Consider the following 26,527-nt stretch of genomic DNA (forward strand, 5'->3'; position numbering starts at 1 on the left):
TTCTTTCTCAGCACACTCTCTTTCTCTGCATGAAATACACTTTTTCTAGTAGTATACCCTTGCCTACGTTGTCTGTCAGGCTGGACTGAGAAAACCAGAAACACTGCTGCATTTTTAACTACTCTGTAACTATGGCAACAAATGATAAATAACTATTTATGCCAGCTTCATTGTGAAACTGGCCAATTACCAAAACACTCCGGGAATAAATCCTTCGAATGGTTAACTGACTGTGGAGAGACGAATGTGAACAATGTATTAACAGATTCTTCAAGATTGAGCCTCAATAGAGAACACTTAAGTGCCATTTGTTTTCCATCTGGGGCCACAAACATGACTCTAGAGGATTACAAGAACAGTTCCTGTTTTGTTTTGTTAGGATTGCTTAAGCAAGTCGTTGTTATAGGAAGGCAAAGGCCACTCTGTGGTGTGCACGGTTCCATTTCTTGGATGGATAGGTTTGCTTTTCAGTTCCTTCCAGTTTTTGTCCCACCTTTGTTGGGTATCTTTCTGGATGTTTTGTGTTTTGTTTTGTTTTAAAGGAAAACAACAACCTCTCTCATATTCTTACTTCAAGTTGTCTTGATGTTTTTGTGCCTCCTCCACACCTCACAGGGCTGGACTCTCTTAACCTCAGTTTGGTGAGTTCCTGTTACCCCAGTCTTATTAAACTGTGCTGGTTCCCAGCCTTCTGCTAGGGCTAAAGGCTTCAGAGCTGAAGTCAGAGGCACTGCAACTTCCAACCCATAGGAAGGAAGACCTTATGGGCCAGCTCAGGGTGAGCGCTGGGAACGCCCCCAGGTCCCTTCTAGAGCCCTGTCAGTGTGTGTCTGCCCTGCCTGGCCCCACGGCAGCAGCTCGCAAGCAATCTAAATTGCTTTCCTGGATTCCACTACTGGACTTGCCCCCTGAAGGCGCTGGAGGGAGCAGCTGCTCTGGCAAGCACCCCCTGCTAGGGCAGGTGAGGCACAGAAGCACCGAGAGCGACCGGATATTGTAGTGAAGAGGCCACTGTACGTACAGGCAGGAGACCCAAACAAGTCTGTCCTTGGTGCGAGTTGGGGGCCGGAAGGGAGCTCTGGATTTCGGTCCCTCCCCTTTTCCCTGCTCTGTCTTGGAGCCCTGGGGCCATCAGACCCTCCGACTGTCTGGTACTTGCCTGGAAGAGATATCATCTCTCCTCCACACCCTCCACCATGGACAATTTTCTTAATGACTCCAAGCTAATGGAGGACTGCAAGAGTCGTCAGTGGCTCCTTTCGGGGGAAAGCCCAGCCATCAGCTCGGTGATGTTCTCGGCCGGGGTTCTGGGGAATCTCATCGCACTGGCACTGTTGGCGCGCCGCTGGCGTGGGGACACCGGGTGTAGCGCCGGCAGCAGGACCTCTATCTCCTTGTTTCACGTGCTGGTAACGGAATTGGTGCTCACTGACCTGCTGGGAACCTGCCTCATCAGCCCGGTGGTGCTGGCTTCATATTCAAGAAACCAGACCCTGGTGGCCCTGGCTCCCGAAAGTCACGCGTGTACCTATTTCGCTTTCACTATGACCTTCTTTAGTCTGGCCACGATGCTCATGCTCTTCGCTATGGCCCTGGAACGCTACCTCTCCATCGGGTACCCTTACTTCTACAGGCGCCACTTATCGCGCCGCGGGGGTCTGGCGGTGCTGCCTGTCATCTATGGGGCCTCCTTGCTCTTCTGTTCCCTGCCGCTGCTCAACTACGGGGAGTACGTCCAGTACTGTCCTGGGACATGGTGCTTTATCCGGCACGGGAGGACTGCATACCTTCAGCTGTACGCCACGATGCTCCTGCTGCTTATCGTGGCTGTGCTCGCCTGCAACATCAGCGTTATCCTCAACCTCATTCGCATGCACCGTCGGAGCAGAAGAAGCCGCTGCGGATTGTCTGGCAGTAGCCTAAGAGGCCCTGGATCTCGCAGGAGAGGAGAGAGGACTTCGATGGCAGAGGAGACGGACCACCTCATTCTCCTGGCCATTATGACCATCACCTTCGCCATATGCTCCTTGCCTTTCACAGTAAGTCACCTTTGTTTCCACAGCCCCGCAAGCAGCCCGCGCAGCCTGCTCAAACTCCTCTCACCCCACCCTTTCCACCTTTAGGCACAGCCTGGGTGGGAAATGTCTTAATTGACAAAGGTCAATTGCCTTCCCCTTTCCTTTTCACCTTACCCACTTCCTTCCTTCCTCCTCCTGTCTTTGCATATGACTGTTGCTACTTAGCACTTCTTCTAAGAACCTGCTTGGTCTCTTCCCTGGGTTGGTAACTGAAGAGGAGGGAGTCCCTCCCAAGATAGGATGTTGACAATGTTATAATCTGATCACTGGGGCCCACTTTGCTATCCTTGAGGCCCCTTCTCTTGGTGCTTTCATTTCTCCTGAGCAAAATGTAGTTGTCAACACACAGCATTCAGAAGGCCCTTGGTGTAGAAGGTTACAGCCTCTTTCATTTGACTTTAGGAACATTAAGTTACAAAATTGTTTCTTGATGTCACTGTCAGGAGCACACATAGATGCTCCTCATTCTGTAGCTGTGCACTTTGTGAGCACATAGATAAATTCAGTAACAGCTGGAACATCTCAGGGATGAGGGAAAAGGTTGCTTGGGGAACTGAGGCAGGGCCAGGATAGAAACATGGGTGTTGCTCAGTTAGAGGCAGCATTGACAGTGAGATCTGAAATAAATGCTGAGCTGCTAAAGCCTAATGTGGATGCACAGCCAAAGTTGAAGCCTTCTGGTCCTTCATAAAGAACTATAGAAGGGGGGTTTGGGAAAGGACAGCATGGAGAGTGTCTAGTCAGAGATCTGAAGCAGTAGAAATAGCTCTTCTCTGTTTCTCATGGATGTTTCTGATTGGTGCCATCTATTCATCCTCAAGGGGAAAGATCAGAACCCCGTCACCAAGGGACTTCCCTTCTCAGCTGTGCTCTGCTCCCCATTGCCCTCACACTTGTCCTTTTCTTCTCTCCTCTACCACAGAAGATGGTCTGAACTGGCAAGTTATACTTAGTGGGGAATGCTATGGAGCTGGTCACACCGCCCTCTTAAATAACGAATTGGACTGTGGAAGCTGGCATCTCCATAGCTACTCCAGAAGGAGAGTTTGTGTTGGGGAATGTTGTGATTTAACCAGAACGTGGCTCCTGTGCTTTTGTGTTTTATGTTTGGGGCTGCATTAGCTTTTGGAGGTGGGGCTAGGATGCTGACCATTATCTCTAAAAGAAGGCACTTCTAGTCTCACTAAACAAGACTCCAACCATTCTACAATGTGTCTGTCTTAGGCTGCTGGGAATTAGGATGTCTGCTCTAAGAACTTGATCTGTGATTTGTAAGTAAACGTATAAAAGTACCAGGAGCTACTTATGTAGCCTGAGAATGGGCTCTATGCTGGCCCAAACACTTATACAAAGGATTGTTTCTCCATTCCTAATCCACTGAAAAGAAGCTAGTGGACAGAAAAATGGCTCCTCTTCAACTGGAAAACTTGGTAAAGTATATTTTAAAATATAAAAGTTGTGAATTACAGCAGATCCCCTGTGCTCTTGTAAAGTGTTGCCTTTAATCGTGAAGGATCAATTATTGCCATATATACTCCCCTCCTTACATCGCTACTGTAGTTTCCCCTCCCTCCTCTGCTCCCAGCTCCTTCCCCCACCTCCCTTCTACCCCTTCCTCCCAACCATGACTCCTCTGTTTCTCTTCAGAAAAGGACAGGCCTCCCCTATGGATATCAACAATACAGCATACATATCAAGTTGTAGTAAGTAATACCCCTTGTATTAAGGCCAGATGAGGCAACCCAGTAGGAGAGGGTGTCCCAAAAGCAGGCAGATTCAGAGATAGCCCTTACTCCCACTATTAGGAATCCCACAAGAAAACCAAGCTACACAAGCTGTACAACATATATGCATAGGACCTAGGTCAGTTCCATACCAGCTCCTGGTTCTCTATTCAGTGGCTGTAAGCCCCAGTAAACCCAGGTTTGTTGATTTTGTGGGTTTTCTTGTTATCCTCTCCCTTTTAATATCAGTCCAGACATGGCCCCAGAATTGCCAAAAGAAAGGACTTGGCACCAAAATTCTCTTCAAAAGGATGAGAAAGTCAAGCTTGCTTTGAAGTTCTGCCCTTGTTCAGTTTCTATTTGCGGCTGGTAGGGGGAGGGGCACACCAAGAAAGTTTTAAATGGATTCTACACCAAACCATCCCTTAGCATGGGCACCATCAGCAAGCCCTGCTCTAGGTTTGCTTCTGCCAAGCCCATGGCAGAGATTCCCAATGAGCAGAGAGAGTCTCACTATGAGTATAGCAGAAGGCCAATACCCTGCCTTGCCTTGAGGATCACCACAACATCACAGCTACACAAACTACAGATAATCCAGGAGGCGCAGTACCAAACTGAAGCATCACGCCATCTCTCCTGAAAATAAATAAATTTAAAAAATCAACTTTGCCCGTTGACAACTTTTATTTTGATAATATGTTATCTTTCCACCACATACTATGTTCAGCTTTAGGAACTACTGAGCTATTCTGATATATTACTTCAGGGATGATATGACAGTTCAAAACTCATGGCTAATGTTCACACATTTCCTCCCAAGTTCTTCGACCCTACTTGGGCCACACTAAAATATGGCCAATGCAGAGCTCCCACTTGAGTAGGAATCCTTTGCACAAAAGGAGGGTGAGGCTCACAAATGCACTCAGGCACTTGATTCTTTTAGCACCATCGACATGCAATCAATGCATACCACAAATATGAGATGCACATGTTGAAGCTATACGTGCTGAAAATGAAACCAAAAACTTTTATTTTAATTACATATTTGCTTAACTCAATCTACCAGAATAGTATCGATAATATAACAAAGGTTATTCATGTAAAATATTTGCCCATTCTACCTAATTATTTTTCTCATATTCTCAAATACAGCAGCAACCCATCATTTTCCTCCCGTTTTTTCACTCAGAATAGCAAGAACTGTTTTCTGCGTTCCTGAAAGTGAGTCAGACCTCTGGACAGCAAGGAGAAGCCTTCACGGCCACAGCTGGTGGAACCCCGGTCAATTCTGCAGCTCTCTGGCAAAGCTGGAAGCTGGAGCTTAGGAAATCTAGAATCGGTAGTGAACTCCTAATGGCATTCCCCACCCCAGGTTATGAACGGAGAAGAATTGCTTCTTCCTTCTAGGATGTCAGTCTAGGACCTCCCAAATTCAGGAAATAAAACTCTTAAAATGGAAAATAAATCCCCAATACCCTAAAGTAAAGTCAAGTTCAGCCTCATGTATCATTACTGTTACACCCGAAAGACTCGGAGTCTGAGTGTTTACTTTTACCTCAATTCATTATTTTCTCCATGACCTCCAAGACATTTAATATGATTCCCATAATGCAGACGAGTCAAGTAACTTCCTCCCGGGCCTACAGTGAGGGAACCACAGAGCTGGGGTGGGAAGTCAGAAGCCCCGAGACCACTATGTATTAGTAGCAATAATGTCCAGAAGAAATTCCTCCTTTCAGGAGAAACACGAGAGGAGATCCAACCATGCTTTCACAAGAGAATTTTAGCAGTATTATAAATATTTGGACCACCTTGTCTCTTTATACCAACTTATTAGTTTTAAAAATAAATCAGTAGGGATTTTTTTTTCCTCCGTGTTATTTCAGTCATGTTCCATTTTCCCTCAGTCCTGCTACATGTAACCCTGGGACTGAGATTTTAGGAGATTGCTCTAGTAAATGCTAGTTTATATCAAGATACAATCGGATTACCCCTCACATAAAACCTTTATGTGATGCCCATAAAATATTTCTTTAGTGATTAGAAAAGCATATGGTGTTTAGGAAATGACATTACTTTGACTGCCCAGTATGAAATCACGCATGAGACCAACAACATAGACCAAACTGTTTATTCACTAAATGAGCAGCATATAAATTAACTCCTCGTGTCAATCAGTTATTGTCATCATTTCACAGTGATAAATAGAAACTCTTTTTCTTCCAGAAAAGGAACAGACTGCGGGAAACAATAAGCCCTCCAGCCTTGTCTCAGATCCTGCTTGTGTCTCCATTTCCCACCCACATTCACTCACTTTCTCAGCCCTTGGCTAACTGTGGTTAGTTTCTGATCATTTTAAACTGTTCTCCACATGCCATTAGGATAAAGTGCTTATGCCTTTTATTCAGTTCTGAAATTTCAAGAGCCTACCATTGGCTGAATCTAAAAATATCTTTATCTTCACAAATTCTCCATGGTTAGAATTTCTAAGTAAATCTGATTAGTGGAAATCTGATCTTTACACTATAGAAAATGTTGAAGTAAACAATCCTGGAGTTTCCTGTTCATTCCTGCTGTTTCTTGTGTAAAATGTCATGTAAATGAATGGTGAAAGTCTTGTATGAAATTAGCCAATCACGAGGATATGAACTATAAAAGTTCAGGTAGTGAGTAAAAAAACAAAAAAGCCAGTCTATGATGGCTCATACCTCTAATCCCAGCACTCAGGAGGCAAAAGTAGGTGGATCTCTGAGTTCAAGGCCAACCCCTCTACAGAGCTAGTTCCAGGACATCCTGGGTTACTCAGAGAATCCTTGTCTCAAAAAACAAAAACAAAAGAAGCTCAGATAGAGATAAAAGAGAAATTTACACATCTCTGGGTGTCCACATGGAACTGATTGTGATGATATAGAAGTGAATGCTTGTGAACAACTGGAATGCCCTTTGTCATTGAGACATCATTAGTGATGTGTTTGACAATTGTTGGCAGCATTTAAATGCACATTTCCTTTTAAGAGAACATTCCTTTGTGTGAGTGATTTCAATTGGTATCTTTTACTTCACCAATTTGCTAATGTCCCATGGTGCCTGTAAGTAAAAGCACAGATAGGATGGTTTTGATATGCAGTATGCATGAAGCATCATCTGTTTCCCAACACAGAATTTGAGCTTTATAACTACACCTTCAGTTAAGTGGATCTTCACTGTTGTTTCAGGCCAGTTCTTCTGCTCAACAAACAAACAAACAAACCAATCAATAGCCCCTCACAGTATGAACTTAAAAACAAGTCAACACCATGATTCAGGAATGTAGTCAACAGTTCCTTTTCCAGGTAGAGGCTTAACCCCAGTTAATCTGCAACTTGTTCTACTTGCTTGGCCTCTCCTGTCCCCTGCTTTGAGTTTCTGACCAACAGTCCTCATCCAGATCTCGAACCTAAGTCTTCTGTATCTCAACCTAAGTCTACTGCATCTTAACCTGTCTACTGCATCTCAACTAAGTCTACTGCATCTCAACTAAGTCTACTGCATCTCAACTAAGTCTACTGCATCTCAACTAAGTCTACTGCATCTCAACTACCATCACTGGGCTTCACTAAGCTACCTACACTTTTCTGACAGCATTTTGCTCCCTAAAAGTGTTCCATAAATTAAAACCAGAGTTAGGCATTCTGAAATTAGGACGTGTGTGATGAATAGGGCCTGAAAAGGGGAAAGAGGACCTAGGGAAGGCTGAGACTCCCTGTGCTGATTTCTGCTCCGTGGATGGTGCATGTGGTGCTGCCCAGGCTGTGACCGAGCTTGCTGTCTCTGTCAGTCAGGAAGCTGAAGGCAGGGAAATCTCCAGTGTAGCAGGGAGAACCAGGGAAAAGTCTCAGACCCAGCGGGCAGAGTCAGCAGGTGAAGAAAGGCTTCTATTAGAGGTGAGGAAGCACACAGAGAAAGCCGATTCACAGAAAAGAGGCTCTGCAAAGCACCGGGGAGCTGGGGCGCTGAAGCTCCCTCTCCCAGAGGCTGGGTTTAAGGGTCTGTGAAGGAATTTCCTCCTCTAATCTAGTGTTTGTTAGTTTGGACAGAGACAGGGAGGCTGGTCCTTCCACAAGTCTGGCGTAAACATGTCCAGCTCCAGCCTTGAACTTGTCTAGCTGGTCCTTCAGAATGTGCATGTGGGGAAAGACAAGTCTTTAGGCCTTTGTCTTCAGTCATGTTTATGAAGAAAAAGCTGGAAGTTTGCTAACCTTACTTACTATCTATTTGTGACTCCTTTCCCTGTCTGTCTACCTATCAGAGACCTGCCTGACTCCCTCCTAGCCTCTCACATAGATCACTCCAAAAGTCACCTGCAGACTAGGATTAGAGGACTCTGAGTGGATGGCTCATACTGGCCATCATTTCCTTAGAGCTCTAGATGTTAGCACTCGGCCTTCATTTCAGTTCCCAGATGTACAGTGCCAAGGCCATGATCATTCTGGAGCCATAATGATACCCCAGTTGTTCTTATGATGTAGCATAGACATCAGGTCAGTTTCCATGTACCATAGACATGTTTAGGAAGAAAAAAAAATTTTTAAAGCATGGTCCCATCCCCCCCCCAAAAAATTTTTTTTAATTTAATTGTGGAAAGCCTGCAGTTAGGACACCACAATATCATTCAGAAGGTGGAAGAACTCAGCAAGTGCTGCCTGCAAGTTAGCTGACGGGAAGTATTGATAAGAAAAAAAAGTCACAGGTTTTCCATCTCTAAACAGAAGAGTGAGAGCCACAGGCCTTCATCAAACCCTTCAACAAAAGTGTCTGCATACATCGTGTCCAAGTAGTCACCTGTGAATCTCACATGAAGCTTTAGCCTTTCTAAGGAGGTATCAGAATAGTGTCTAGGGACTGGCATTGAAGCTGGAGCCCTACCTCAGCAGTCTGATTCCATATACAAAGTAACTACTCTTTAAACCTTGGCTTCTCCTCTCTAAAAGGAGTCTGCATTCCATGGGGAGGTTTTAAGCCCCCCAAAGTCCATGCCTTGGCCAAGACTGAATAAGTCAAAGAAGCAATGCAACTGAATGTATTAAGTCTCTCCTGGGGATTTCACAGATGAGCCCAATAAAGTGCTGATACCCACTTAGTATCAGATAAAATATAGGGAAGTAGTTTAAATGACAGTCCCTGGCCACTGCCAAGATGAAACTTTCCATGGATGCTTGCCTCGGACATGGCTGAAACAGAAGATGGCCATCTGTGCCACCAGATATGTGTCTCACCTCTGTTGTCTTTGCAAAACCTGTTGTAGGGGTGGAGCTCAAGCAGTTAGCTCACGTAACACATTAGACTAGCACCTGGTATCCTTCTCACAGCAAGTATATTGGTACTGTATGCCAGAAGGCCCATGTGTTCCCACCAATCTCTGAATTTGAACTTTAGAACGTCACCAATATATCACTCAGTAATTCCTGTGTCTCCCATATGTCAGCTGTTTGTTAAGAACCAAGGGTGATCTCTGGGGAAGGAGTAAGTTCACCTGCATGGAGATTCACACTTTCAGTTTGGAGGCAGGTGATGGTGATGGGTTTTTAGTTTGTTTTTTTTTTTTTTTTTTTTTTTTTTTGTTTTGTTTTTTTATGTTTAGCTCAGTCAAGAGCATTTCCAAGAGGAGACTCATGAGAAATCCAGCCAAGGCCGGTATACCTGTCAGGATGCAGAAGAGGGAGGGGGAATGATAGGGTCTGTTCTGTGGCCTTTATTAGGGTTTCTACAGGAAAGACATGTCAAGATAAAAGGATTATGATTGGCAAACTTGTATAATTGTGGCAGGTTGTCAGCCACAGGTCTGTCCTTGGTTGACTGGTAACAGAGCTCTGGACCATGAAGGAGGAGAACATTACTATGGGTTATGGGCTCCGTAGATGAGGTAGGTCTCAGAACTAACTGGTTAGTAATGTGTATAGCAAAGACATACTCCCTGTTGAGTCCTTTGTTGGTTGCAGTAATTACTCATTCCAAGAAGGGGCATCTCCCCAGACACAGACTTTTAGATATCTAAACCTCAGAATAGAGTTGGGAGTAAAGCTCAGTGGTAGAATGCATGCCAAGCACAAGTGAGGCACTAAGTTCAAGACTGAGCAAGGCCAAGAAAAACATTCACATCATAAAATATCATAATATAAAAAAATTATAGTTACATGAGCATTGAATGAATGTACTTAGTGGCACTAAATTGTGCACCTGAAAGTGCTAAAATGGGCTGGGTGTGATGGCACATGCCTTTAATCCCAGCACTTGGGAGGCAGAGGCAAGTGGGTTTCTGAGTTCGAGGCCAGCCTGGTCTACAAAATGAGTTCCAGGACAGCCAGGGCTACACAGAGAAACCCTGTCTCGAAGAAAACAACAACAACAACAACAAAGTGCTAAAATGGGCTCTGTGCCCACAGCTGATCCTGTGCCACATACCCAAATACTGCCAGGAGAGAGCTGGTCTCCAAGGAGTGCCGACACACCTGTGAGCACAGGTAAGACCACCACTTCTGTTCAAATTCCTGGTCCAAGAGGGACTCTTTCAGAGCCATCAGGACAAGGAACAGCCAGGGACAGGATCTTTCTGGTTTCTATCTGCACCCTGGAGCTGACCCTATACCACAGCTCTCCATACCCAAATTCCTCCCAGAAAGAACTGGTCTCCCAGGAGTACTGACACAGGCTTGCAGGAGGGACAAGCCACACAGTCAGAGACAGCAAGACCAGCTAACATCAGAGATAATCAGATGGCAAGAGGCAAGGGCAAGAATATAAACAACAGAAATCAAGGCTATTTGGCATCATCAGAACCCAGTTCTCCCACCATAGCAAGTCCTGGATATCCCAACACACAAAAAAAGCAAGACTCTGATTTAAAATCACATTTCAAGATTATGATAGAGAACTTTAAGAAGGACATAAGTAACTCCCTTAAAGAAATACTGGAGAACACGGTTAAACAGGTAGAAGCCCTAAAAGAAGAAACACAAAAATCCCTTAAAGAATTACAGGAAAACACAACCAAACAGGTAAAGGAATTGAACAAAACCATCCAGGATCTAAAAATGGAAATAGAACCAATAAAAAAGAATCACAAAGGAAGACAGCCCTGGAAATAGAAAACCTAGAAAAGAGGTCAGGAGTCATAGATGCAAGCATTATCAACAAAATACAAGAGATAGAAGAGAGAGCCTCAGGTGCAGAAGATACCATAGAGAACATTGATACAACACTCAAAGAAAATGCAAAATGTACAAAGCTCCTAACCCAAAACATCCAGGAAATTCAGGACACAATGAGAAGACCAAACCTAAGGATAATAGGTATAGAAGAGAATGAAGATTCCCAATTTTAAGGGCCAGTAAATATCTTCAACAAAATTATAGAAGAAAACTTCCCTATCCTAAAGAAAGAGATGCCCATGAACATCTACAAGAAGCCTACAGAACTCCAAATAGATTGGCCAGAAAAGAAATTCCTCCTGTCACCTAATAGTCAAAACACCAAATGCACTAAATAAAGAACTAATATTAAAAGCAGTGAGGGGAAAAGGTCAAATAATATATAAAGGCAGACCTGTCAGAATTACACCAGACTTATCACCAGAGACTATGAAAGCTAGAAGATCCTGGGCAGATGTAATACAGACCCTAAGAGAACACAAATGCCAGCCCAGGCTACTATACCCAGCAAAACTCTCAATTACCATAGATGGAGAAACCAAGATATTCCATGACAAAAAGAAATTTACACAAGATCTTTACACAAACCCAGTCCTTCAAGGGATAATAAATGGAAAACTCCAACACAAGGAGTTTAACTACAGCCTAGAAAAAGGAAGAAAATAATCTTTTTTTTTAAACAAACCCAAAAGAAGATAGCCTCACAAACATAAAAATAAAATAAAAAATAACAGGAAGCAACAGTCACTATTTCTTAATATCTCTTAATATCAATGGACTCAGTTCCCCAATGAAAGTCCTAAAATGGTATGTTTTTATGTTATGTGGATTTCAGCAAAACTTAAAATAACATTGAATCCAGACTGCACAACAGCAATCATATAAATTCCAGTAAGAAAATTTTAAAAGTGAAGGAGAGGCAGAAGACAAAGCTCCCATCAAAAGCCTAGAGTGTTAAAGGTGTCTGAAGTCAACCTCTCTTTGAAATGTAAAAGAATTGAATCATCTCCTACAAAGTATTGACTACCCTCTAAAATGCATATTTTAGGCAATTCTAAAACTTGCCCACCATAGTGGATAAAAGAGAAAAGAAACAGCACAGAATTTCTCCATCTTTGAGCCAATTCTCACATCTCACTATCCTGTTACACTCTACAAGATTAGAAACAATGATGTAGGTTATCCTGTGCTGCAAACCTGGCTCATTTTCATGGGTGGAGCTGGGAGGCTGAGGATGCTGAACCCCATCCTCGGAGCTTGCTTTGCATGCTCAACTCACCATTACTGTCTCCCCTGATAAATTGGATCGGAGACAGCTATGGGTTTTTCTACAACAGAGTGTTATTATCTGTGCATACGGTGTGTGTGTGTGGGGGGGGGGGGGTGTGTGTTTTAATCTATCAGAATTATGCACACTATTACTGAATGGTTCCCTCAAAACTCCCCTCCTGAACACATCATACTGAACATTTTGCATCCAACGTAATGTAACAGACTAGAAGACTGTTGTCCCATTGCATTGCATTACACAGCCCCACCTAACCCTTCTCTGAGCTCTGGAAAGCCCACAGTCAATTCTTCTTTTTCCTTACTCATCTGCCAACTCTTTTCTCCACTCATTATGCCAAGATTCTCTGGCATAAACACCTCTGGCTGCCAAACCTTTCTGCTATTGTCTTAACATAAGCAGCCCAAAGATGACTGCCTTTCTCTCTCCCTACAATTTGTTTAGCACATCCAGTTCCCAGATGCTGTGGAGGGAGTACCAGGGTAAAGGGAAGAGATTATTTTGGGAAAAGAGTGTTGGGGAAGAATTGGATAGTTTCCCTAAGTCACAGACAAGGCCAGAAGGTCCCTGGAGCATTAAGAATAAGTGTGTTAGTTAAATGATGAGGTGTGATCCACATTTGGACTCCTTTCTGTAGGCTGGAATGAAGAATCATGGCTCCCAAGTATGTACTGTTCCCTGACCAAATCGCTGCATTGAGTCAGATGAGAATACCAATACCAGTTTGAAAATCCTGGTCTACATATAAGGATTTATATTCACTTCCCAGAGTTTAGGACACCATTCTGAAAGGCTGTGGTGTAATTCTGACCTGGGTATAACACCAAGTGAATGTTGTACTAGCATTAGAAGTCATGAGCTTGTACTCTTACTAGGCCACAAAACAGCCTTAGGTCCACGGCAAGTTCCCTGAGTCTTTGCTGCCCCTGTGTTCTCACTGGTGAAATGAGGTCACAACTCACTTACTTTGTAAAGCACCGATTATATGCGCACTGTTGAAGCAACTAACATGTTGCTTAAGACGAGCATGTGAAGTAGATGTGATATCACCTTCTTTTACACACTCACAAGTTTCTTGTCCATGATACCAAAGTTACACACAGAGTTAAATTTAAGCCCCACTGCTGTGATACTCAAAGCCAGTCCTCCAACTAATGTGCTCTGTTGCTCTCTTGTAGAACCGTCAGGTCAGGTATTTGGGAATGTAAAATGTTCTTAACATTCCCAGAACTTACTTCCTCATCTGTTACACTTCTCATTAGGACCTGGCACATTTCACAACACACATATCAGGTAAATAATAGCTACTAATACTACCACTGCTGGTATTATTAAAATACTCTATTTGTCAAGGCATGGTGGCTCACACCTGTAATCCTATTTGGGGGGTAGGGGGTTATAGGCAGATCGTGTGTTTGAAGACAGTTTGGATTATATAATGAGACCATCTGAGGGGAAAACAGATTCTATTCTAGATGCCATCTCCCTCCATTCCCAATGACAAGACTGAAAGTTTTGTGAGATGTTAACATTAATGCCAACCTTAGAATGCATGCTTTCTTAAAGTTCATGGGAAAATGATGATGATTTGTGTAGAAGATTTCTTGCCACCCACCCTTTCATTGCCACTAGAAACAACAGAGTATCTAAACTGGCTTGTTCACAGTGTAGACCTAACATTGTTTTCCTCTCTGCTTCTTTCAGATCTTTGCCTACATGGATGAAACCTCTTCCCTAAAGGAAAAGTGGGACCTCCGAGCTCTTCGGTTTTTATCAGTTAACTCTATAATTGACCCTTGGGTCTTTGCCATACTTAGGCCACCGGTCCTGAGGTTAATGCGCTCAGTCCTCTGTTGTCGGACTTCACTGAGAACACAAGAAGCTCAGCAAACATCCTGTTCTACCCAGTCCAGTGCCAGTAAACAGACTGACCTTTGTGGACAGTTGTGAGGATGCGCTTCATGAGGGAACCTCTGAAGAAGTCTTTAAATGGCCTCATTGGAGAAGTGTAAGGGGCTGGAATATAAACAGAATAACCTTGCCCTGAGAAGCAGATGAAACAGACTTTATGAGGTAGTTTGGGCTGCAGATGTGATGACAGAGCCCTTTGTGGAAAGTGTCAGAGGATATAAAGTTCACATTATGTGACCTTTGAAGGACAATCGGCTGCGTCTAAGACCCAGTTGATTTAAGCTTTCCTGTTGAGTGACAAAGCATGTGGTTTTGTAATTTGTTTTAAAATGCTACATGGTTACTGTTTTAATTTTGATGTCACTGCTGTTATAAATGCAATCAGACCAAATGAAATTCATTCTCTAGGAAGTCAACTCATGCAAGCGATGAAGCAACCAGAGCAGACAAGTTGCTGTCTCGTGATTGCTTAATGGACTCTTTATTTGGACCATGAAGTTGAATGCCATTGGCCCCTTTTACTGTGCGCGTTCATGTGGGAGTCCTCTCTGGTAACGAAAGGATGCACTGATTTGGTTAATGCTAGTTAATCCTTTAGGAGCTCTGTCATGTTGTCAGATTATTTATTCTGTCTTGTCTATTGTGATAAGGCTACTGAAGAAAACTTCAGAAATTTGCGTCTCACAAAGGAATAATTAAAAAAATCAATTTTAATTAGTGTTCTTCAGTTTTTTTATAGAGGAAGAGTTTTCACAGTTGTATCTGAGATCAGATTTTAGGATCAAACTCTGAAAATTCAAGTCTATTTTTCAGGTTCTCTAGAATCCTTCTAGTGTTGGTACTAGACATAACTAACATACACATACACTACAAGATGTTTGATTGTGCCACGGCAAACGCTTTTGTCTGTATTTTTATTGAGGGAACATATTTTGATTCATACAACAGAAGAAATCATGTAACTGTGAGTCATATCTTATATTTCCAAACGTTTGGCATGGTATAAACTCAGCATTAAAGTATTCCAGTGAGCGTGTACATTTAGTCAGTTATAGTGTAAACACATCTGAAATGTTACAAGCTAAATTATAAAACAAAAAAGTAGAAGTCTTCAATGAATTAACTCCCCAAGGACAGTTTGCAGTTAATGTAGACATGGCATCTTTTAGGTAAAATAAAAGTTTTTAAAAAATCAAATAATATTTTGGCAAATTTTTAAAATGTACAGTTGTTATAAATTAAAATTTTAAGATATCCAGTGGAGTTCTTGATATTGAAAGAGAGTTTTGCTATCAGTTTTCACTCTTCTGACATGGTCATTAGAATAATATAACCATCGTATTTGAGAGCAGATAGAATTGTAGGATGGCTGTTAACTTTTTAAATCTAGTTGTTTCTCATGCTTCATGTTTACCCAGAGCTGTTTTTTATAGTTAGTTATCATTTAGAAAGACTCTGTGTAACTAAATATCTCTGATACAAATTATGGGAGTCAAAGCAGCTCTTACTTTTACAAGAATATATAAATAAGTGGTTCGTGTTTGTATAAATTTAAGCAGAGCAGACAAAGTTTAATTTAACTAAAATCTAGGCAGGTATAAATAAATGCCACCTCTTCACCCGGTGTTGCATGCCAAGAAATTACATTCAGGGGGAGAATGACACTGAAGCAGAAATTTCTGGTTACTTTGCACCTGGAATTTTGATTCCTTTTATCAGATGTCGTTGTAAAAATCTCAGAATGAAAAAAAATATTAACTACAGCCTCTCATTGCACCACACTGTGCCCCTGCACCCATTGAGAACAATGCCTGAGATTTTTTAAAATGGACATAGTACCCTCAGGAGCATAAAATATCAGAACTGAAGCTGCTTTATCTATTTATTTATTTCCATTATTATGGCCAACTCTAATCATGGCATACACACTTTTTTCATGCCTGCATGTGTGTGTGTGTGTGTGTGTGTGTGTGTGTGTGTGTGTGTGTGCATGTGTGTAAAGGCCTCAGGTTTATGGGTCTTCTACTTCATTCATTCAGATAGTATCTTTCAATCAAATGAAGAGCTCACCAATATGATGAGTCTAGCTAGCCAGCTTGCTCTGGAGGTCCTCTGTCTCTGCCTACCCAGCGATTATGTGGAATCTAAATATCCAAACCCTAATCCTCAAGTTTCAAGTTTTCATAAACGGGCTGTAACCACTGAGCCATTTCCTCAATTCTATTAAGCCATTATTTAAGAACTAGTCAGTCTCTAGGATTCCACTTTCTTATGTGCTTTTGTTCCTTGTATGTTGATGACTAAATTTTGTTGCTTCATTTGCACCAATTTATACATAGAAGAAACTGAATGCCAAAACTCTCTCTCTAACAATCACCTATTGTTTGTGGCATTTCAAAGGCAACTTAGAAAACAAAATGCCTGGAAGGTATGTAACCATTTCCTCCTTATAGACCCTGTCCTAGCAGCCAAGCTTGTTTTAGTTGCATTTTCCAGGTAGATGAGAGAAAGCCATTACATAGTATACATTACATATTACAGGGCTGAGTTTGAAAAAAAGAGAATCTGATTGTGTTCTTTGCTTCCAACTGTTGTTGCTGTGAAAAGGGAGAAAACGGGCAAGTGAATACTCATCTGAGAATGCCAGCCCTAAGTTAGCACGTCCTGGAATGGAACCCAGTTGTCTGTTCTGTACTAGGCCATTTCTAGATGATTCAGTGAAACCCCACTCACCTTTCCACGAAAGACTTGGAAAGTGCTGCTGTTAAGTTGGAGCCTTGGCTCTCTAGAGATCTGATAGAGAACCAAGTTTGCTGTCAAGTCCATAGAAGACCTGAATGTCAAGAACTTTATAAGCAAGACAACCACTGTACAGCCCCATGCTCTAGAAACTACCATCCTCAAACCATAGAACCCAAACAACCTACAGCCTGCCCCATGCTCTATAAACATCCATCTCCAAACCACCCAAGCTGGCATAGGAGGCCAATCCATCCCACCCTGTGCTCAGCATCACTTGTTAAATTTCAACATTCTCCTCCTAATGTCAGTGCACTTTCAGAGAGATTGACCTTATGTTAGAGTCAAGACAGCTCTGATTTGGACTTGGACTAAGAAAAACAACACACTCTGGCTTAGAATTTGATAACTTAACTTTGAAAGGCAGAGGAGAACAATTAGCTCTCACTTGGGACAAGACTGTTTATTTCACTTAGCTAAGCCAAATCTAATGGTTTTCTAGTCTTGGGCAGGGCTCCCACTTGGGCCACTCACTGAGATGCATTGCCCTGTGCAAATGAACATTTCTTCTTGAAGGGTCATGAGCCTGGTGCTTCTCATTTGGAGGGATTAGCAAAGTTCCTTCCTTTCCCTTGTATGTCCTCTTTGAGTGCACTTGTGACATACAGCCAATCACTCAGCCGCATTATGATAGGCCTAAAAACCATTTATCAGTGGGTCTGGTGACACATACCTTAAATCCCAGCACTCAAGAGACAGAGCTAGAGGAATGCTTGATTTAAAGCCAGCTGGGTCTACATATCAAGTTCTAGGCCAACCAGGGCTACATAGTGAGACCCTGTCTCAAAAACCAACAAAACAAAGCAAAACAAAAGCCATTCAGCCACATGAAAGACTAGGGGAAGGAGTATTATTTTAGCAACTCACAAAAGCTACAAATCCAATTTCCATAGAGCCGAAGGCTATGTGTCAGACAGCGCTGTTTTCACACTCCTTTCTAAATCTGTTAACTTAGGTGAATTGAAAAAAGTGATATAAATTCCCCTTTTGAGTTGTGGTTTTATTTTCTGTACAATATTTGTGTTACTAAAGGTCAATCTTAGCAATCTGAGTCTGCAATCCATGTATGTCACATGTGGAAACTTTACAAAATCAAGTAAGACAGTGATGATTCAGGTAGGAAATGATGACACATTCAGGGGGTAGAGGAGGAATGTTTAATAAAAGGAATATTTACAGAGAGTGAGGGGATGGGGGAGGAGGCCTTCAAAGCTGTCCCTCCTCCTACGCCTGGGGTAACAAGGGAGGAACAGTTACTGGAACTCAATGAAAGATGTAGAAGATGCCATCCAATAGGAGTCATGACTCAGAAAGGGGAAACAGCCACTGCCAAGCCACAGGGTGAGAAGGAGTTCTTCTGCCCCTCCCTTCCACCAGGCAAACCTAGTTGTAGTCTACAACAGAAGAGGACCCAGGCTGTGCACCGATGAAGCACAGAATGCTAGATCTAGAGGGGAAAACGGAAACTAGCCACCACGAGTAGATCAACAGTTTGCATTGGGAAGTTCTGCTTCTTGCCTTCTAAACTCCAAATAGATATTCCTCAGCAAGTGTGGCACACAGGGAGCTGCCCTATTTACAGAGAGAGAGATAAAATATAATAGATCTCCCTTACAAATTTACTTGCCCTAGACTCTAGATACTAGTTTAGAATTTAGGTCTTATTTTTGAGAAGGGCCTCTGGTATCAGAAAAACCTAACTAGGGGCAGGACATATCTCCCAAAACACAAGTTAGATATGCCTACAGAGCCAGCATAAAGAGCATTTGAAGCCATGTCTAAACACGAATAAGAAACATAAGAAAACTGACATACCTGTAACTTGCCCAACACTGGAGAGTCTGCAGCCTGAGCTACCTTGTGGGAATCCAGCTCCGACGTGAGGGGGAAACAAAGAATGAGGTTAAGGAACAGGACAGACAGGGCAGAGATTTTAACAATACAGAAAAAAAAAATCAGCAAATTACAGCTTCCAGGAGCAGCTGCCAACATGGTTGATCCTGCTACACAGCCTTCACCTTCATTTCTTCACTCATCTCCCCTTTTATCTCCCTACTTTTGTGACATAGTCAAATTACATAGCCCAGACTGGCCTCTAACTCCAGGCCCTCCTGTCCCACTTTCTAGAATGCTGATGTCACAGGCATGTAACAGCACACAGCCTCCTTCTTGAGTGTATTTTTCCTGGCATGGATTCTGCTACTCTCTCTCTCTCTCTCTCTCTCTCTCTCTCTCTCTCTCTCTCTCTCTCTCTCTCTCTCTCTGTGTGTCTCCTATTACATACACATCTTGTTTTCTTTGATGCACATGCAAACTCTAGTAGATCTGTAGATTTTTTTTCAGACTTCCAAAGTTTTCCCAGACAAGTTACTTCATTGCTCAGAGTCCCAGTTTCCTCACCTCTAAAATGAGAGTAACATCATCTACCTGCCAATTTTTTGAGTTTCCAGGACATTTAGCACTATGCCTGGATGCGGTAAATGTTAGGAAGGTTAGGGCCAGTGTTTTTCTAGATGCTCAGTTTAGAGTTCATTCTGACATCACACACACACACACACACACACACACACACACACGCACACACACACCTGGCTGTACTCTCTGACCCTTGGAAGTTGTGATGGTTAGAATAATTCTGTGCCTGTTCCTCTATCAGGTAACAACCAGAAACCATGACAATGGTATTTCAGAGAGTCAAATGCTGATTCGTCTACTTGTACAACACAAGGGATTTGTAAGTGTAAAAAGAAAGGGCCAAGAGAGACAAAAGGATGACTGAAAACACACCTCCCCTCCGGGTGACCACTTCCACATCTGGCCTAGCTACGATGCTAGGCCAAAGCCAAACGCCAAGAAATTTAAGGGGGGGGGGGGGGGAGAAAGTACCTATCAGTGAGAGTTTTCATATGTGGACTTCTGGCTTAATTTTAACATTATGTTTCTACTGATATTTTCTTGGAAACAAAGTCATACCTTAGAATCCTCAGCAACTAAAAGAAGTGTGAGTGCCACGCTTTGCACAGTAGGAAGCTGGGTGTGCAGGGTTAGGTTAGGAGGCCATCAAGGGCGTCCTAGTTAGAGTTACTATTGCTATGATGAAACAGCAGCACCAAAGCACATAGAGAAAGAAAAGATGTACTGGTCTTACACTTTCTTATTTAGAGGAAGTCAGGTCAGAAACTCAAGCAGGGCAGGAGCCCAGGAGCCATAAGCTGTTGCAGAGGCTATGGAAGGATGCTGCTCTGCATGCAGTTGAGGATCATCAGCCTAGGGATGATACCACACACAATGGACATGGACCTCCCAACAATCACTATTTGAGAAAATGCCCTACAGGTTTGCCTTCAGTCAGATCTTATAGAGCTACATCTTATGCAGGCCTTTTCTTAAGGTTCCCTTCTCTCAAATGACTTTAGCTTGTGTCAAGCTGACATAAAACAAACCAGCACAGCCAGCAGAATGAATGGAAGTATGCAGCAACCTGGGGGTGGGGTTGGGGAGAGGTCCTCTAGAATGTACCAGGGACATGAGAGTCTCTTGGGACTCAAAGAGGTGGGGGGAACCTTAGATGAAATGTCCAATAGTAGAGAGAGGGAACTTGTACAGTCCATCTCCTGAAGAAAGATGGGGCATCAAGTGGAGGGATGGGGTTGCCATCCCACAGTCAAAAGCTCTGACCAAGAATTGTTCCTGTCTAAAGAACTGCAGAGACAAAAATGGTGAAGAGTCTGAGGGAAAGGAGGTCCAGTGACTGGCCCAACTTGGGATCCATCTCAAGAGGAGGCCCCAAGGCCTGACACTATTACTGATGCTATAGTGTACTTACATACAGGAGCCTGGCATGGCTGACCTCCAAGAGGCCCAACAAGCAACTGACTGAGACAGAGGCAGATACTTACACCCAACCAATGAACTGAAGTCGAGATTCCTGTGGTTGAATTAGGGAAAGGCTGGAAGAAGCCGAGGAGGAGGACTACCCCATAGGAAGACCAGCACTGTCAACTCACCTGACCCCTGAGATCTTTGAGACACTGTGCCACTAACCAGGCAACATACAAGAGCTAGTCTGGGGCCCCCAACACATATAGAACAGAGGACTGCTTCATCTGGCCTCAATGAGAGAAGATGCATCTAACCCTGGAGGGACTTGAGGCCCCAGGGAGCAGAGAGGCCTAGTGGGAGGGGGACATCCTCTTGGAGACAGGGGGAGGAGGAATGGGATGAGGAACTGTGGGAAGGCAAACCAGGAGGGCAGTGGGGGGCAGGCGGTAATGACTGAACTGTAAAAAAATAAATAAAAGTAATTTTAAAGAAAACAAGCCAGCACAGAAGACATCCTTCAAGTTGCCCGTGTGATTATGGTTCTGATCAAAGTCTTGTCTGCAACCACATGAACCACCTGTTTTTGGTTTTGTTTTTTCCTCTTTTTGTTTTTTTGTTTTTTTGTTTTTTTGTTTTTTTGTTTTTTTGTTTTTTTGTTTTTTTTTTTTTTTTTTTTTTTTTTTTTTGCTTGGCTCTGTACACTAGTGAAGCGGGTAGGTGGGCCCCATAGGATTATTAATAGATCCTGATCTTTCATGTTAGCTACTTAGTTCTTATGTGGTATCAGTGCTGGATATAACCCATAAATGAACAGTCTCTTGGAAATGAGACTCCTTGGCTCCTACTTATCAAATGACATCTTGACTAGAAATAACTAGCAGATACTCATCTCAGCTCTAAGGGTGTGCATGATAAATCCAGCTTTTAAAAACTACAACAGCTGTACAGCCAAGTCTTTGAAGATATAGTTGAGACTATCTTTCAGCTCTATGAGAGTGTCTCAGTATTTCCACACTGCAAAGAGTTTAGAGAAGCCAGCCAAAAAGTCCCTGACTTTTGCAAACACAGGTTCATTTTTCTGTTCTTAAAAATAAATGCCCTGGTGTTACTTGAGACACGGTAACCAGAACACTATGGGCTGCATACTGTGGTGTGCTACTCTCTGGCCTGTAAAAATAAATCTCGTGTAAGTATTCTTCCGATAAAAGAAGAGTGAATCGGTCTAAGTATAAACGAGGTATCTTTAGTCACTTTACCTCCTATTATGGTGATGGGGGAGTTGAACTCCCACTCTGAGAGGAAACACCAACTCAGATGTTCATGTCTTTCCATGACACATTGGTTGGAAACAGCAAGGAAAGTGAAGAAGTAGACACTGATCACCTTTTACAATTTTCTTTCCAGTTCTGGAGATCAACACCAGAGATTCATGGTCTAAGCAAGCACTGGACCACTGAGAAACAGCCCCCTTCTAAGATTCTCTTCTGTGTTTTTCTACAATGTTACAGTGATACATGATGGTTCCAGTGACATAGCATGTTGGAAACATGATTATTTCATTATCAGTATTAATGGCATCTTCAAACAATAAAGTCCTACATTCAGTTTATCTATTGAATGCATTAAGACAATGCTAAATAGGTATCTTATAATAGAAATCTTAAGCAGGAAAGCCATCACCCTGGGAGAGGCATAGTGGTATTCTATGCAGAACACACTGAAAGGTTAATCCAGAAAGCTGAGCTGGGGATGGACTGTGGGGGAGAAGGCTCAGGTAACTTTGCTCTGCATCATCCCTCACTCTCACCTCCTTCCCCTCTCACCTCCCTCCCTGTTCCATCTCCTTCCAAAAGTCACCAGTCACCTTTACATCTGTGCAACACACCTTGAAACCCTCTGGGTCAAGGTCAATGCCGTGGCTGTTTTCTCAACTGGGAAAAGCATCTTTTCCTCTGGACAGCCATGGTCTGCTTTCCAACTTTCTTATCTCCTCCAACATTCTGCCCCATAGAGACCTTCTGCAAATACCCTTCCTAAAATTGTACCCCACTATGGCCTCAAACTCACTGTACATTTGGAGATGACTTTGGACTTCTGATGCTCCTGTCCATGCCTTCCGAATGCTGGGGTTACAGGTATGTGCCACTGTATCCAGCTCTACACAGGGCTGGAGATGGAGCCCCGGTTATGTGCATGCAAGTAAACACAATAGCTGCAGCCTGATGTGCTCCCCTTTAAAACAAGAAGCAAGCCAGGAAGTCCCTCTAAGCATACTGTGAAAAGGATTTGACGCCATGCTTTAAGTGTTGTGGATATTGGATCTCAACCCTCAGAATAGCACTGTAAGGTGTGTGCATTCTCCATTTTACAGATGGTGAAAGAAAGATAATTCAATCAAACAACTAACCCAGGAGCTCATCCCTTTAACCCCAAAGCATTAGAGCCAGCTTCTGGTCCAAGGCTCAGAAAGTATTCTACTGACTCCATCTACCATAGCCCTCTCTTTCTCACTGTATTTCTGGAATAGAAACATTCTGGAAATGAGCCTGGCCTATCTCTGTCAAAATAGCACCTAGGATACAATCTTAAATTGTACTATATAAGATAGGGCTTGTTGTGGACTGGGTTATCGTAAATGTTTTTAGTGAATAAATGAATGAATGCTATCAAAAGTACAACCACTATTAATCTCTTTCAAACTCAAAGTAATACCTCCTCTCCTTCTCTTTTCTTTCTCCCTTTGTGTGCAGAGAGGAAGGCAGACCAGACCTGCCACTGGGGGATGAAAGAACTCAGGAGAGGAGGAACCCATGCAGGGAGCCTGACAGTGTGGCAGAGCCCACACAGGATACAGATGGGTCTAGACACAGGAGTGCTGTGGTGGTGGTGGTGGTGATAATAGGCAACCACAATGGACATATGATAGCATAAGCCAATAGAAAAGGCTTCGCTGTGGTATCAGAGCCTGAAGAATAAGGAGATTACCCACATAGTTACTCATTGTAACGAGCCAGGCCTAAATGGAGTGAGTGGGATGGCATCAGGACATAGAAACCTAAAAGAAAGAGGTCCCTTAGTCAGAGATGAGGCTAGCTTCAGGTGAAAAGGGAGAGTTCTGCACAGGGGTGAAATTGGTATAGGAACTCAGAAGCCATGTGAGGGTAAAGCGTTTTGCTACGACTGGGCTTGTAAACCTGAGCAAGGTTAAAGGTCCCCTGTCAGAAGCCTGCCACTGGCCATCAGGACATGAGAATGGTGCCTGTGTAGGGTAATTAGGGGCCAACCACATGAGCAGGAAGAAGGTGGTGTGGACAAGAATGACCGCAAGGTGGTGAGAGATTGGTCATGTAGCTGGACCGAACAAATAAGCGAACGTATGAAGAACAGAGAGCAGATGTCACAGATGAAGACAGGAAATAAGAATGAATAGTGTAGGTATTGGTTAGTTCATATTGTTGTTCCACTTTTAGGGTTGCAGTCCCCTTCAGCTCCTTGGGTGCTTTCTCTAGCTTCTCCATTGGGGGCCCTGTGTACCATCTTATAGATGACTGTGAGCATCCACTTCTGTATTTGCCAGGTACTGGCATAGCCTCATACGAGACAGCTATAACAGGGTCCCTTCAGCAAAATCTTTCTTGCATATGCAATAGTGTTTCATATCTCTAGCTGCATATGTAGCAGAAGATGGCCTAGTCGGCCATCACTGGGAAGAGAGGCCCCTTAGTATTGCAAACTTTATATGCCCCAGTACAGGGGAATGCCAGGGCCAAGAAGCGGGAGTGGGTGGGTAGGGGAGCAGGGCAGGGGGAGGGTATAGGGAGGGTATAGGGAACTTTCGGGATAGCATCTGAAATGTATATAAAGAAAATATCTAATAAGAGAGAAAGAGAGAGAGAGAGAGAGAGAGAGAGAGAGAGAAAGAGAGAGAGAGAGAGAGAGAGGAAGAGAGGGAGGGATGGAGGGAGGGAGGGAGAGAGAGAGAGAGAGAGAGAGAGAGAGAGAGAGAGAGAGAGAGAGAGAGAATAGTGTGGAGCTGGGCTGGAAGCAGGAGCTTGATTCTAGCTTGTATTTTTTCAAAATACAGAAATACACATGTGTCTTCTCTGCCTTCATCCACCAAGAGAACATGAAATTTGCAAACCTTCCCCCAACCCAATGGTAACAAGCTCTCTTCTTGTACCAACCTCTGTATTTACATATTGATTTTTTTTTCTAAAGGAGACAGCATTCCATTGAAATAGCTGATTCTATGGAAAGAGTAAAACAAATTTTAATATTTTGTTGTTCAATACGCTATAGAGGAATTCAGTGACTGAAATGGTCCTATCACAAGAACACTGATGCCAGATTCAGAGGGGTTCCTCCCCAACCAAAGTGGTGCAAATTCAAACCTCAAAATGTAGGATGTTAACAGATTATGAATGTGAGTGAAATAGAAAACCATAACTCCACACAAACAAAGCTAAATTCTGAAGTAACAATGTCTGCCGATTATATAACTGCTAATGGCAAGGAAAAGGACCTTGAGATGCGGACAGGCTCGGACCAAGCAAGAGGACCCAAATAAACTTCATCAGTGATGGACACACTGAAATCGTGAGCCAGGGGGTTACATGTAATAAGCCCTGGTCTCGTTTTTGTGAGGATTCTATCTATCAAAAAATTCATCATGGTATCATGAAGAAAGACCAAAATTGTCCAGCCTATGATTGTCGAGAGAGACAAAAGCCATGAAAGACAACAAGAAGTGAAGAACTATTCCTGACAGAGCTACTCCTAATGGGTCAGAGTGAGCAGATATGAGTGGCTCTGAATTAGATCCTGTCACTAGGAAGGGCATGATTAGGACAATTAGAAAAATGTAGAAGGGTTGAGAGCTAAATGGTAACATGCCTATCTCCTGACTTTGGTTATTGTGACATGCTAATGTAGGATAGTATCCTTGGGAAAACACTCTAATGTCTTCATGATGGTGATGTATCAGGTCCAGAATCCAATCTCGAGTAATTCAGAGGGAAAGGTTGTGTTCTTGATGCTTTCATAGTTCATTATAGTTTTAGCTTTTTTTTTTTTTTTTTTTTTTTTTTTCCATTTTTTATTAGGTATTTCGCTCATTTACATTTGCAATGCTATACCAAAAGTCCCCCATAGCCACCCACCCCCTCTCCCCTACCCACCCACTCCCCTTTTATGGCCCTGGCGTTCCCCTGTACTGGGGCATATAAAGTTTGCGTGTCCAATGGGCCTCTCTTTCCAGTGATGGCCGACTAGGCCATCTTTTGATGCATATGCAGCTAGAGTCAAGAGCTCCGGGGTACTGGTTAGTTCATAATGTTGTTCCACCTATAGTGTTGCAGATCCCTTTAGCTTCTTTGGTACTTTCTCTAGCTCCTTCATTGGGGGCCATGTGATCCATCCAATAGCCGACTGTGAGCATCCACTTCTATGCTTGCTAGGCCCAGGCATACTCTGAAAAGAGACAGCTATATCAGGGTCCTTTCAGCATAATCTTGCTAGTGTATGCAATGGTGTCAGCATTTGGAAGCTGATTATGGGATGGATCCCCGGATATGGTAGTGTCTACATGGTCCATCCTTTTATCTCAGCTCCAAACTTTGTCTCTGTAACTCCTTCCAAGGGTGTTTTGCTCCCACTTCTAAGGAGGGGCATAGTGTTCACACTTCAGTCTTCATTTTTCTTGAGTTTCATGTGTTTAGG

At 43.1% G+C, this 26,527-nt stretch overlaps 1 protein-coding gene across 2 annotated transcripts; it reads left to right on the forward strand.

Moving 5' to 3' along the window:
• The first annotated feature begins 342 nt into the window (after nucleotides 1-342).
• Ptger2 (prostaglandin E receptor 2 (subtype EP2)) lies at nucleotides 343-16,052 on the forward strand. 2 transcript variants are annotated; one of them, NM_008964.4, is made up of 2 exons: nucleotides 343-2,039; nucleotides 13,982-16,052. In NM_008964.4, the coding sequence occupies exons 1-2, from the start codon at nucleotides 1,197-1,199 to the stop codon at nucleotides 14,225-14,227; spliced, it is 1,089 nt and encodes a 362-aa protein (NP_032990.1). In that variant the 5' UTR covers nucleotides 343-1,196; the 3' UTR covers nucleotides 14,228-16,052. The 2 variants fall into 2 exon arrangements, with proteins under 2 accessions (NP_032990.1, XP_006518783.1); XM_006518720.4 differs by lacking the exon at nucleotides 13,982-16,052 and adding an exon at nucleotides 4,992-5,365 and having other exon boundaries at nucleotides 426-2,039.
• The last annotated feature ends 10,475 nt before the right edge of the window (nucleotides 16,053-26,527 follow it).

This window comes from Mus musculus, chromosome 14 (genome assembly GCF_000001635.26).
Source record: "Mus musculus strain C57BL/6J chromosome 14, GRCm38.p6 C57BL/6J".
Taxonomy (NCBI): domain Eukaryota; kingdom Metazoa; phylum Chordata; class Mammalia; order Rodentia; family Muridae; genus Mus; species Mus musculus.